The sequence below is a fragment of the Haliotis rubra genome, unplaced genomic scaffold (assembly GCF_003918875.1).
Source record: "Haliotis rubra isolate DU_JTF1 unplaced genomic scaffold, ASM391887v1 Scf403, whole genome shotgun sequence".
Taxonomy (NCBI): domain Eukaryota; kingdom Metazoa; phylum Mollusca; class Gastropoda; order Lepetellida; family Haliotidae; genus Haliotis; species Haliotis rubra.
The window spans coordinates 322,998-337,857 of NW_025767084.1; the positions used below are offsets into that span (position 1 = coordinate 322,998).

The 14,860-nt window shown below is 42.9% G+C and overlaps 1 protein-coding gene across 1 annotated transcript; it reads right to left on the reverse strand.

Annotated features, from left to right (window-relative positions):
- Positions 1 to 370: 370 nt before the first annotated feature.
- Positions 371 to 13,468, reverse strand: LOC124287633. Its single transcript, XM_046724132.1, has 5 exons — positions 13,247 to 13,468; positions 12,636 to 12,917; positions 3,051 to 3,422; positions 1,414 to 1,515; positions 371 to 682 (listed from the first exon to the last, which is right to left on the reverse strand). Exons 1-5 carry the CDS (start codon positions 13,302 to 13,304, stop codon positions 627 to 629), a joined length of 870 nt encoding a protein of 289 aa, XP_046580088.1. The 5' UTR covers positions 13,305 to 13,468; the 3' UTR covers positions 371 to 626.
- Between the last annotated feature and the right edge of the window lie 1,392 nt (positions 13,469 to 14,860).

A 14,860-nucleotide genomic window follows, 5' to 3' on the forward strand; every position in this document is an offset into this window, starting at 1 on the left:
ATGGTAAGATAGGTGTATGTGAAGCCTATAGTATAAACAAAAGGATTCCGACTGATGAGAATCTTTGATCAGCTGATGGTAAGATGGGTGTATGTAATAGTATAAACAAAAGGATTCCGACTGATGAGAATCTTTGATCAGCAGATGGTAAGCTAGGTGTATGTGAAACCTATAGTATAAACAAAAGGATTCCGACTGATGAGAATCTTTGATCAGCTGATGGTAAGATGGGTGTATGTAATAGCTTTGGTCACGGTTGGTTGATGATTGGAGTCTTTTGATGTAGAAAGCTACTTCGATGGTTTTTACTTTGAAGTCTTTGAAGTAGCTGTTGGTCTTTTGACTTTGGGCCAGTCGATCTTATTTTCAAGGGTACTGCTTTTCATTCTTTCGTTCTTTCAGTCAATCATCCCCGTGCTGATATGTCATTGGACGTCGCATAATCCTGAAATGTTGCTCCCGATTGATATACAGCTTTATATATCCTTTCGTTCGGTATAAAGGCAGTTTACGTTATTACAGACCACCTGATATTCGTCAGGAGATGTACCCATTGCTTTCTTCAACATTCACGTCCATATATTCTCAAGTTGCCATCATCTCATCCTTGTCGCGTCTAGATTATGTTAGATGGCGAAGCCTACAGCAGCGCAGATGCTTGCCACTGTCAGCATCGGGATACCTGGAGGAAGAGACACACACGCGTCTTAAGAAAGTAACACAGGCGTACACAGGCGTCATTCACATACAGTTTAGACTTTGGTACTTGAAACGCGTGTTTTAATGAACTGGCTTTCTGTGCGACAAAAAGAATTGAAAATGTTTAAAGTAATTTCATAAATTTCAAACATAATGAAGATGAAGCATACAATAACCCATAACACCACCTACATGAACCGCTTAGAATTGAGTGAGTGAGTAAGTAAGGATTTACGCCGCTTTTAGCAATATTCCTGCAATATCACGGCGGGGACACCAGAAAGGGGCTTCACACATTGTACCCATATGGGGAATCGAACCCAGGTCTTCGGCGTGACGAGCGAACGCTTTAACCACTAGACTACCCCCACCTCCCCGCTTAAAACTAACTGATGTCATCTTCGGGGACGGTCTACTGGGACGGTCTACTGGGACGGTCTGCTCGGACGGTCTACTGGGACGGTGAGGTAGTCTAGGGATTAAAGCTGGGGTTCCATACCCACATGAGTACCATGTGTGAAGCCAATCTTGGGTATCGCCAGCCCTTATATTGCTGAAACATTGCTAAAAGCGGCGTAAAACCTTATTCACTCACTTTAAGCAATGTTCAACGATCCATCGAGTTTTCTATATGCTATGTAATACAAAGGCCACCAATTAAGAAGCGTCGTGTGCAATATTTTGCACCGTGACCATCTTGGAACGTGTACTTACCTCCAAGTTGGGATGCTCCTTCTGTGGCCTGGGTGGTGAGACCAGGTTCGGGTGTTGAGGGTGGTGCTGCCCCGTTGCAGGCCACGGTCAGGTAGGAGGTACCTTGAATAAAAAGTGTGGTAATAATCAGTGTATGAAAAGCCCAAACTCCAGCCAGACATCAGGGCTGGAAACTACAAAATGTTGCCAGTCCAAAATGCATTTGACCAGACCAGACACTAAGATATGACTTAGATGTATGTAACATCTATTTTTTACCAGACCATCGGGCTGGCTAGCTCTTCATCTAGACCGTCCGTCTGAATCTAACCCGTCTCGGGCGGTCGGACGGGCCTTATTCCATGTACTGAAATGTACGGTAATACTGTCTTACTGTTTCAAAAGAATCATTTGTCGCTCATGTTGACACGACAAAACCAAAGAAAATGCTGATTCGGCTAAATGCAATAATTACACAGTAATTATTAAAATGTATAATATGCAAGTCAGCCTCTTTCGGTATCAGAATAAGCGCGAAAGTTTACAAATAAAGGAATGTTCGGTAACAAGATATGTAAAATATTCTGTGGCAGTACCTAGTCATCACTGCGCCGGAGTGATCAAACGCGATCACGCATCAAACCACAGGGGAAAATAATTTTTTTAAATAAAAATCTAGACTTTTTGCAATCGTATACTGTTTTACATGTTATGATTAACCTATATTTCAAATCTCGTTCAAATTTGAAATATACGTTAATCATAACATATAAAACAATGAACGATTGCAAAAAGATTTCTATTTTTTTAAAATTATTGTCCAAACAGTGATTCGAACCCCTGTGCATCAGACTACTGATCATGAGTCACGAAGGTCAGCCTTCCCACTAACCACCGCACCCAAAGGCGATTAACTCCCCGATTTGTGGCCAGCCTGATTCCCTGGTCTGTTGCGCCTGCGCTACGCCCCGACAGTGTCGGAGCGTAGCGCAGTCGCAACAGACCCAGGAACCAGGCGGATTTGTGGCATGTGCTCTCTACACGAAATCAAGCGCCGCTACCATGTTATGTTTGTTTGTTCAGTACATAATCGAGTCTGGACCAGACAATTCAGTGATCAACATCATGAGCATCGATCTACGCAACTGGGATACGATGACATGTGTCAACCAAGTCAACGGGCCTGAGCTCCCGATCCCCTTAGTCGCCTTTTGCTGAAGATCAATTCATATCCGGATCTTCGGTCTTTTGGTGTTCAACGTATTCATATAGAGTAATTGATTCTACAACCAAAGGGGCGGTGGGGTAGCCCAGTGGTAAAAGCGTTCGCTCGTCACGCCGAAGAACCAGGTTCGATTCCCCACATGGTTACACAGTGTGGAGCCCATTTCTGGTGTCCCCGGTGTGAATATTGCTAAAAGCGGCTCAAACTAAATTCACTCAGTCACTCTACAACCAAGGGGACAGTCGGGTAGCCTAGTGGTTAAACCGTTTGCTTGTCACGCCGGAGAACCGGGTTCGATTCCCTACATGGGTAAAATCTGTGAAGCCCATTTCCTGTGTCCCCTTCCGTGATATTGCTGGAATATTGCTAAAAGCGGCGTAAAACGAAACTCACTCAATACCACAAACAACATACGTGTATCTACACTCCTTACCTTTAACTCTGAGCCAAAGATAATCGCCATCCCTCCCCTCCTTCTGAATGGCATTATAATTCAAGGTTATTTCATTCTTGTTTTCCATAGGTTTCGGACCTATTATCAGATGTCCGATAGTAGAGTTAGCAATCGTCGGTGTGTATGTCTCTGAACCTGATGTCAAGTTGAATTTGTCCATTTTGCCATCACCCCATCCATAGTAGCCCACGAGGATCTCTACCGACATGCCTGACCCTGCAAGGTCACACGTGCAGGTCCTGTTTGTATCTGAAGCATTCGAGTTGCCTGGGTAGTTTGGTGATGCAAGAAACAGCGTCATCTCGTCATCAGATACAGCCCCAGCTGTGCTACAGATATCCACCGGTGTCTCTGGAACACAAAGCAGTGTGATTGAAAAACGAAGTAAAGCCTTTTGGCCAGGTTCGATTTCGCCAGCGCAATTTTAGCAGAGAATCTGCCTCAGCCGGGGTTGGTTGGTTTGCAAAATATTCCAGGTATATGGCGGCGATCTGTAAATAAGGGACTGTTCATAACTTATGGCTATTATGGGGTGATGATGATGATCAATTTTGTACACACGTACTAGTAGGGGTCAGCAATTTTGTACATAGAAATATGTTCAAAATCATGCTTAGCAATTATGGGGAGGGGAGGGGGGGGCATTGATTTTGTACATGATATGCAGAGGGGGGGCACTTATTTTGTACATAAATGTAAGGGGGGCTCATTCACATTGTACATGCTTCTCCATAAAAAAAATCATCACCAAACACACACACACACACACCCCATCCATACATTATGAACGGTCCCTAATCGAGTCTGGACCAGACAATCCAGTGATCAGCATCATGAGCATCGATCCACGGAATCGGGACACGATGACATGTGTCAACCAAGTCAGCGAGTCCGACCACCCGATCCCGTTAGATACAACAACCATGGGTTGCTGAAGACCAATTCTAACCCGCATCTTCCAGAGTGACTGAGACTGACTGACTGAGTTTGGTTTTACGCCGCTTTTAGCAATATTCCAGCAACATCACGGCGGGGGACACCAGAAATGGGCTTCACACATTGTACCCATGTGGGGAATCGAACCCGGGTCTTCGGCGTGACGAGCCAACGCTTTAACCATTAGGCTACCCCACCGCCCCCAGAGTGACTGAGAATAATATTAAGGCCGGGTGGGACAACTTAGGAATGGCCAGCGAGTCCTAACTTGACACACAGAAGGAAGCGAGCTACAAAGACATAATTTATATCATTGGAAAGATCTCGAGGAGATGAACCCAAAAGTTCATGTGCCAGTGCGCTCACGTGTTCATAAGCTCACAAATGGGCTCTGAAAATGCATTTCTGCAGAAATGTCTTAATTGAAAATGATTAGACACCATCTATGGATAATTCAATATGGACTTTCTTCAAATGATGTTGTTTTCTCCTGTAAACAACTTCAAGTGGGAGGAAATGGTTCCCAGAAGTAAATACTCGTAATGGCTAATTATTTGGGAGAGTGTGTATTTGACCGTCCTTTCACCTGTATCAGATAATTTATGAGACACCTGCGTGTGGGCCACTTCTTGTTTATTCTAGGTAATTAGCAATCAGTGTGATCAACTGATCTGGATCTGATCTTGTTGGGTTTGGGGTATTTGCATCAGAATGACAATAACTGATTCATGATCAGGAAACTAAAACTATATACACTTCTGTTATTACCTCAAAGACCGGTTTGAGGAATTTAAGCAATTCATATCATCATGACATTAGATGTTTTGGTTCAGTTCTGTGTTGGACCTATTCGATACACTATGTTTCAGGTGTACGAGGTCAGATAAAGTAGGTTGTATATATATATACAAATTATACAACAACGTCATGAACAGCAATTATGATTGTATGTTTCATTGGCATTCTAGCATGCGGCTTCTTAATAGCAACTTCTTGTTCTTTGCATAAAGCAACGTGTGACGAGCGCTGTGAATGTAGTGACTGACGAAGGGTACTACATACCATAGCCTACGAAGAGCTGACCAAGCTATAGACTTCAATCAGCACCCGTTTTTTATGACTGTTTTTACAACTTAATCCGTCCTGCTTATCGGCTTCATGGCTGTGCTATTTATTGTTCTTACTTCCCACCTGGCCTCGTCCAATTATCTACCCCTTGTTATTCAAGTACACGATGTTTGTCACAGCATTCGATCATTCTAATCACTTGGTTTTTGTCACCGTTAGCTTGAACATGGTGTGAGAACCTACACAGAAACGTTGCTCTATGCAATTAACAAGAAGTTGCTATCAAAAAGACCGTATGCTTTTATTAGAAATTTTGCTGTCGCATTCCTGGGAAATTAGAGACAATTGTGAATGTCGAGTCACCACTGATTTTTTGAAATGATGTTAGTCACCCAGGATTCCTACAAAATATCGTGTTAAATTGTTTGAAAATATACCAGTCCTAATGATTCATTCATCCACATCTCTTGTTTACCCTAACACTGCCGTTGCAATAAACAACCTATACATTGGATCAGTAAAAGAGCAAAACTTGCTTATGAAAATATCTCTTCAGGTAATGTGTTGAAACGGCTGGTTTGTGCACATAGATAGTGCTAAACATAATGTACCATTGCACAAATGAAATGCATAAAGTCAGTATTTTGAAGTCAGTGGTCCAACAAACTATAATGTCTACGTTCTATCGAAAAGGTATCAAAATTTTCTTGGATAAAATGGTGAATGAAACTTGATGAATACGTTTGGAAAGAGCTACGATATATACCTGCAAAACGCAGAGGTTGTTCGAGATTTATACAGTATTGTGATTTAAACAGTATTTTTTTAAATTTCCATTAATGTTTACATTTTTCATAATACACGACATAACAAAATGAAAATAGGATTAGCAAACAGGCCATATGGCCTATGTCAATGCTTCTCCGCATATAGTTCGTTATTATCTTGACTTAATTCTATGGAGCAGACATTAGGACATTAATGAATGAATCAAAACAAAAGAAAATAAAGAAAAGAAAATAAAGAACAAGACACCAAGTGCATTTTATGTTTATAGGTTGTTACTTGAATTCCGTAAAGCGGTTAGTTTCAGTTATATAATTCTGAACGGATTTTATAAGGTTTTCATTGTCTAAAGGAGATAAATCGTCATTGCCGTGAAGTATAGTATATATGCTGAGGTGGTTAAGGACAAAGTATCTCCTCGATGAATTTTCACATTGTTTTGTCACTGAACAACACGCTCCATGCTGTTGCTACCGAGATCATAATATATAGATCTTATCTATTTTATGATTTGTGTTGTAATACGAGTGTGAAAGGAAACGATTATTCATACAATAATATCATGAGAAAATATACCAATCACGAATTAAACGCATATGATTTGCACACCACCATATGATTTTAGAGCCTCACGTTACTGACTTACATTCATATCATTCCTTCAACACATTTTCGCTTCATGGATGACAACGTCTATATTATATAGGATGCGGCGTTTCAGTATAGATTATTATACCGTTGTCAAGCGAGACTGAGGTGCTGTAGCAGACTTATATATACATCAACATGGATTAAGCAGTTCAAATCCGCGGACACAAGCCCTCCATCAACAGAGATGAAGGATATCTCATCCCATCTGCATACAATGAACTGATAGCAACAGCTTAGGGGAGCATTCCACCCATGTATATTTTCTACCTCTTGGACATTTGACTTCCCCCTGTTGTCACTGCTTTATTACCCTATCCTATAGTTGTTGCTGTTAATCCCTTTGATGCACGCCTACATGTTGTTTTACTTATTCCCTGTAAAGTCTGATCTGTGCAAAAGAGTGGGCACCTGCTCCTTTGATAATTATGATTACCCCTCTAATAGAGTTTTGTCATTTGCAATGAATTATAGTAACCCTTATCGTAGATTACCCAGCAACATATGTTTGCTTGGACACTGAGCCGTTGCCTACCTTTTCCTGTACCACATAAAATCTGCATGGTATGCCGGTTGATATTGTTATTTGAAATCGGCAGACAATGCACACCTGTTGTTGCTGCGGGACAATGAATATTTCCGATACGACATTGTAAGTACTTGGGGTGCAGACATATGACTTAAATATGTTTGCGCATGCTGCTTAATATCATATTTGTGTAATACCACAATATACATGCATAAACTATCAAACTATGCATCGTTTAGAAAAAAAGTATTTTGAATACATGAAAGAGAATATTTATAAAGTTATATCTTGTGAAATTTAATTGTGCGGACCCAATGTATGTTTCATTACAAAGTTCTCTGTTAATGTCTTCCTACAATCAACAAAATATCATCATCTGGTGTTTAACTGAACCGATAAAACCTACTGGATAGAACCCAAAAGACGTGTATTGTCCATGCGGCACCACCCGACATTGTTTTGGTGTTTTCCCTTGAGTGACCGCTCTCTGGATTACGCAATCGTTAATTGCTGTGGCCACCAGGGACAACCGAACCGGGACGGTGGCCGCTTGTAGGGACAGCCCCATAAACAACAAATTATCAGGTGTGAAAACAATTAGATTTTCTCGGGTATTGTCACTTTGAACAGTGATACATTGTCGCTTAGGTATTGTTTAACATCTCAGTTCGGTACACTGGTCATGTTGAGCGTGTTGATGGAGGCATTTCTAGGAATATGTAAATGATCAAATATTGTTATTATGTATCTAGTATGTGTCCAAACATATTGAATGCATTTATATTTATAGGAAAAAGACTGAGGGTTTTTCATGTTGTTCAGAATATATGCTAATAATAAGCGTTCAATGATTTGAATACATGAATTAATTCACCTAAACTATATACAATGTATATATAGAGAGATGATATATATGCCAGGGTAGAGATTGCAAGCGGAGTCTGTACTGGTAGAAACTTATTATATAGAATAACCTATGCAATTGCAATCTCTAACACTGGAAGCTCCATTCTGATCCTACATATGATTTTTCATATGTGAAACCATAGTTTGTATCAACAAAATGGTCATGATTAGGACATTATCAATTAATGCAATTTGTATTAAAGTGAGATACATTGATATGGAATTATTTTGAATTTCTTTACATTTTTCACATATTAAAATAACATGCATAACAAATGAATATTATTGTTCAGCAAATAAAGTGTTGTTTGCCTACAGAACAATCAGGGTTTCTACCAGTTGAATTGGAAATTGTACTGGTAGAATCGGATCTGACAGGTAGGATCCGATTTCAATCTCTACTAGTAGGATACTGGTAAAGACTGCGAAGTCTCTACTGGTAGAATCTCCGATCAGATCGCAATCTCAACCCTGACAAATATTTATATATATATATAGGACACATATTTCTCCGAGAGGATCTATCTCTGAAACATTTGGCAACAGGGCTCATGTCTAACATGAAATGACTGTAACTTCGTCCAGTGAAACTCATGTTATACAGAACGTGAATAAAAGATGTATAAAAAATCACCATATTATTTTTATTTTCATTTCGTCTTGATAAGATGTTAAAATATGCCTTGTAAGATTTGTGCGGCGATCTACTTCTGGGAACCATTATCCCTCCAACTTGAAGTTGTTTACAGGAGAAAGTAACATCATTTAAATAAAGTCCATATTGAATTATCCTAAAATGGTGTCTAATATTTTTCAATTAAGATAATTCTGGTAGTGAAATAAAAATTTCTGCCAGAAATTTCTGCGGTAAAAAATTCTGCCAGAAATTTCTGCGGTAAAAAAAAATCTGCCAGAAATTTCTGCGGCAAAATTAATTCTGCCAGTAATTTCTGCAAAATGCATTTTCAGAGCCCATTTGTGAGCTTATGAACACGTGCGCGCACTGGCTGAGATGATTCTCAGGAGATAGACCATTGTAGGATTATTATCGAAGAAATTAGGTACTTGAATCGGGATGGTAATTTATTAACATTTGCTCATGACAAAGATTTCCTTTGAATCAGAATTTATCTCATTCATTTGAGGGGCAGTGGGGTAGCCATGTGGTTAAAGTGTTCGCTTATCACACCGAAAACCCTTGTTCGATTCTCCACATGGGTAAACTGTGTGAAGCCCATTTCTGGTGTCCCCCGCCGTGATGTTGCTGGAATATTGCTAAAAGCGGCTTAAAACCATACACACTCCATTTGAGGTACAGGTACTCGAATCCTTTTCTTTTCTACCAGTCTACTTATTATTTACAGACCGCCGGCATGTAGCTGGAATATTGCTGGATGCGGCATTAAACAACAATCAAACAAACAAATCATCTCCGTCACAAAATGTTCAAAATGATCTGCGCAACTGGGAACCGATGACATGTGTCAACCAAGTCAGCGAGCCTGACCACCCGATCCAGTGAGTTCACACCCAATGAGACCGCCTCCGTGGTGTAGTGGTTAGAGCGTCCGCCCGGAGAGCGGAAGGTCGCGGGTTCGATCCCCGACCGCATCATACCAAAAGACGTTAAAATATGGTACTTGTTGGTCCCTGCCTGGCCTGGTCAGTACAACAAGGACTGGTCGGCTCGGAGTCAGTATAATGTGTCTGAGTGGGGTATTCATGCTTCACTGCGGCATGGTATCTCAGTGGGCTAGCACTATAAAACCAGCTTAAGTCTGGGCTAGTACAAGCAGCCGCACCTACACATACACACGCATGCACGTCGTCATATGAGCGAAATATTCTCCAGCGCGACGTTAAACCCAAGTTCACCTCACATCACCTCACACCCAATGGTCGGATGTCCTCAGTCATCGGCCAGGTCACTGAAGTGTGACGAGCGTCACAGCCCAGTCACCCGAGATGAGCATGACTATCCAGTCCTACCTATCTATGAGCAATTGAAATAGCATAGGACCTAGGACAAAGAACAACGTGGAGGAATGCTCGTGTAAACCACAGTTTCCAACTGCAGCACCCCAACCTCTTCTGGAGTCTGGAACTGCTACCAATGGTGTCAGGGTTCAACCTGACACAGATAGATAATGTTCAGGACCAACGTTTTGTCTCTAAATATGTATAATAGAATAAAAACATACTTCCATATCAAGTGAGATGAGACGGTAGTATCAGAACGTTGGGTCAATCTAGACTTGCTTCATTTAGATTATTCGCACAGCAGACTAGGCTTAGTGGAAGGGACAATAATGTGGTTCAGGGACTGATTACAAATGCTCATGTATCCGCGCCCCTGTTCAAGGTCTTGCGACACACGGGAAAACAACAAGCGGCGTTCAGTGAGGCATACAGGAAAACAACAAGCGGCCTTCTGTGAGACACACAGGAAAACAACCAGCGGCGTTCTGTGAGACACACAGGAAAACAACAAGCGGCGTTCTGTGAGACACACAGAATAACAACAAGCGGCGTTCTGTGAGGCACACAGGAAAACAACAAGCGGCGTTCTGTGAGACACACAGGAAAACAACAAGCGGCGTTCTGTGAGGCACACAGGAAAACAACAAGCGGCGTTCTGTGAGACACACAGGAAAACAACAAGCGGCGTTCTGTGAGACACACAGGAAAACAACAAGCGGCGTTCTGTGAGACACACAGGAAAACAACAAGCGGACACACAGGGAAACACACAGGAAAACAACAAGCGGCGTTCTGTGAGGCACACAGGAAGCGGCTTTCTGTGAGACAACAAGCGGCTTTCTGTGAGGCACACAGGAAAACAACAAGCGGCGTTCTGTGAGACACACAGGAGCGGCGTTCTGTGAGACACACACAGGAAAACAACAAGCGGCGTTCTGTGAGGCACACAGGAAAACAACAAGCGGCGTTCTGTGAGACACACAGGAAAACAACAAGCGGCGTTCTGCGGAGAGACACACAGGAAAACAACAAGCGGCGTTCTGTGAGGCACACAGGAAAACAACAAGCGGCGTTCTGTGAGACACACAGAATAACAACAAGCGGCGTTCTGTGAGACACACACAGGAAAACAACAAGCGGCGTTCTGTGAGACACACAGAATAACAACAAGCGGCTTTCTGTGAGGCACACAGGAAAACAACAAGCGGCGTTCTGTGAGACACACAGGAAAACAACAAGCGGCGTTCTGTGAGACACAGAATAACAACAAGCGAGACACACAGGAAAACAACAAGCTGGCGTTCTGTGAGACACACAGGAAAACAACAAGCGGCGTTCTGTGAGGCACACAGGAAAACAACAAGCGGCGTTCTGTGAGGCACACAGGAAAACAACAAGCGGCTGTTCTGTGAGGAAACAAAGCGGCGTTCTGTGAGACACAGGAAAACAACAAGCGGCGTTCTGTGAGACACACAGGAAAACAACAAGCGGCGTTCTGTGAGGCACACAGGAAAACAACAAGCGGCGTTCTGTGAGACACACAGGAAAACAACAAGCGGCGTTCTGTGAGACACACAGGAAAACAACAAGCGGCGTTCTGTGAGGCACACACAGGAAAACAACAAGCGGCGTTCTGTGAGACACACAGAAAACAACAAGCGGCGTTCTGTGAGACACACAGGAAAACAACAAGCGGCGTTCTGTGAGACACACAGGAAAACAACAAGCGGCGTTCTGTGAGGAAAACAACAGCGGCGTTCTGTGACAGGAAAACAACAAGCGGCGTTCTGTGAGACACACAGGAAAACAACAAGCGGCGTTCTGTGAGACACACAGGAAAACAACAAGCGGCGTTCTGTGAGGCACACAGGAAAACAACAAGCGGCGTTCTGTGAGGCACACAGGAAAACAACAAGCGGCGTTCTGTGAGACACACAGGAAAACAACAAGCGGCGTTCTGTGACACACAGGACAACACGTTCTGTGGACACAAAACAACAAGCGGCGTTCTGTGAGGCACACAGGAAAACAACAAGCGGCGTTCTGTGAGACACACAGGAAAACAACAAGCGGCGTTCTGTGAGGCACACAGGAAAACAACAAGCGGCGTTCTGTGAGGCACACAGGAAAACAACAAGCGGCGTTCTGTGAGGCACACAGGAAAACAACAAGCGGCGTTCTGTGAGGCACACAGGAAAACAACAAGCGGCGTTCTGTGAGACACACAGGAAAACAACAAGCGGCGTTCTGTGAGACACACAGGAAAACAACAAGCGGCGTTCTGTGAGCACACAGGAAAACAACAAGCGGCGTTCTGTGAGACACACAGGAAAACAACAAGCGGCGTTCTGTGAGGCACACAGGAAAACAACAAGCGGCGTTCTGTGGCAGACATTCATCAGGATACAGATTGCTAATACGCTGCATCCTGTGAAGCCATATACAATGTGAAGTTATGATTATGTTTGACAAGTGAAGCTTTGTGTAGCAAAATACAAAACAGAAAACTGAACCCTTTGTTGAAGCACACACGCAGACGATACGACACGACAGACACGCAGACGACTCCACACACAAGCATACGACACCACAAACAAGCAGACGACACCACAAACCAGCATGCGACACCACAAACAAGCAGACGACACCACAAACACGCGGACGACATCACAAACAGGCAGATGACTCCACAAACAGCAGACGATACCTACCATCTACACATTCATATGATATCGTTGGTTGATATTTCTCGACGGTCCCACAAACTCGCTCTATCATTGTCTTGTTGACAGTCTTCTGGCACGATGACACTCCCATACAGTCGACGTCTTTAGAACTGGCGAACCCTGACTTACAAGAACCTTGTCCGCAATTGGCGGTCATATTCCGGATGTTTAAATCGATGAAATGCAGCATGTCCCGTTCCGAGCATGTGAGATTAAATGTAATCGAGGCATTGGAGGTACAGCTCTGTTTGGTCTCCACCCCATGACCTAAAATCAAAAAGCTGTCTTAATTCACGGTACACACACGTTATGTCTTCTTTGAGTGGCATATTTAGAAGTTGGAGAGTCTGATAAGGACAATATTTACGGATAGACAACTTCTTTATTCATTCTTTATTCTATTGAATAAAAAAGTTGTTCATCCATAAAGTTGTCCTTATCTGTCACGTTATGTCGATATTTACTAATAAAACATGTAAAACCCTACGTGGCTGGATAACCGAGGTAAAGCGCCGGATAACTGAAGCCAGGTATTCCTGCATCAAGCTAAAAGTTAACTACACGCGGCCATGTTCTTAAAACGTTTGTTGACTCACCTGAAGCCACTGAATTTAAGCATAAGCACAAAAATATCACGGCTATGGCTGATCTCATGTTGAAGGCAGCCCTGATGTCTGTTCTAAACCGGAATGATGTAATCTGTGCTGTATGCGTATCCTTGAGAGCTCAGGTGATTGTATCCTGAATCCCAGAGATCCTCTGCTTCCCACTCACCAACACAACTACGAAGATGAATTTACGACGGCAAACATTCCTGCGCATCACAACAGAGTCGCTCATGCATCACATCCAGAGGCGGACAAACCAGTTATAAGTCTTGGGTTTCACGGGTAGTTGGCCAGGGCGTGGGGCCATCCCAGTGATACATTTGTCACCTTATCAGCTTGCTGACGGCGTTAACCTCATTAGTCGTGTAGACAAGGCATCTGGCCTCAGATACAAGATGTCTTGGTTCGAATCCCGTCAGGGGACCTTGAAAATCTACAGCCTTTCGATTGGTGCCAAACGTGGTGCTGTGCACGTTCAGATTTTGCGCAAAATAAATCTCAGTACCAAGATGTGCCTTTTGTTGGTTGCAGTATTCTGGAAGAGGGATGGAGTCATCTGAATCTCTTTGCTTGTGAGTATATATAGGGGCCATGGGGGAGCCCAGTGGTTAAAGCGTTCGGTCGTCACGCCGAAGACCCGGGTTCGATTCCCCACATGGGTAGAATGTGTGAAGCCCATTTCCGGTGTCCCCCGTGGTAATGTTGCTGGAATATTGCAAAAAGCGGCGTAAAAATAAACTCACTCACTCACTCTTGCTCCTACTCAGTACACATACACAAGAACGGCTCTTCTTCGGCGAATTATTGAGTTCTTCATGTAAAAAGGCAAATAAACCATTAAAGGCAAAAGGTTCTCTATGGGTAGGACATTGGATCAATTAGAGTGAAATACAGGAAATGCGTATTTTATGACGACAATCCATGATGGTACTAATGATTAAGACTACGGGACATTTCAACTGACCAGGGGCGGTGGGGTAGCTTAGGGGTTAAAGCTCGCTCGTCATTCTTCACGCGGGACCCGGGTTCGATTCCCCAAAAGAGCACAATGGGTGAAGCCTTTATCTGGTGTCCCCCGCCGTAATATTCTTGGAATATTGCCAAATGCGTCGTAAACCAATACTCACTCACTCCAGATGTCTCAAATGCATGTATCTTCTAAAACTTTATATTTTACGTCAAATGTAGTGACATTTTGTCTGTTGCCACCAATAAGAATGTATAAAGGAACGCAGTTAATGTATTTATGTGCATCTGCCATGCCCCTATCAGTTCATTATCATATGGACAGGTCACTATTTCTTTGTCTCTTCGGGGCGGTGGGGTAGCCTAGTGGTTAAAGCGTTGGCTCGTCACGCCGAAGACCCGGGTTCGATTCCCCACATGGGCACTATGTGTTAAGCCCATTTCTGGTGTCCCCTGTCGTGATATTGCTGGAATATTGCTAAAAGCGGCGTAAAACTAAACTCAGTCTTTGTCTCTTCACTGACGATGCTCCCAGTGCAAAACGTTCATCACATAATGAAAGGTTCATAAAGTCAGCAAATATTTCCAAGTGTTGAGGTTACTTTAACATATGAGAAAACATGTCTTAAAAAATTA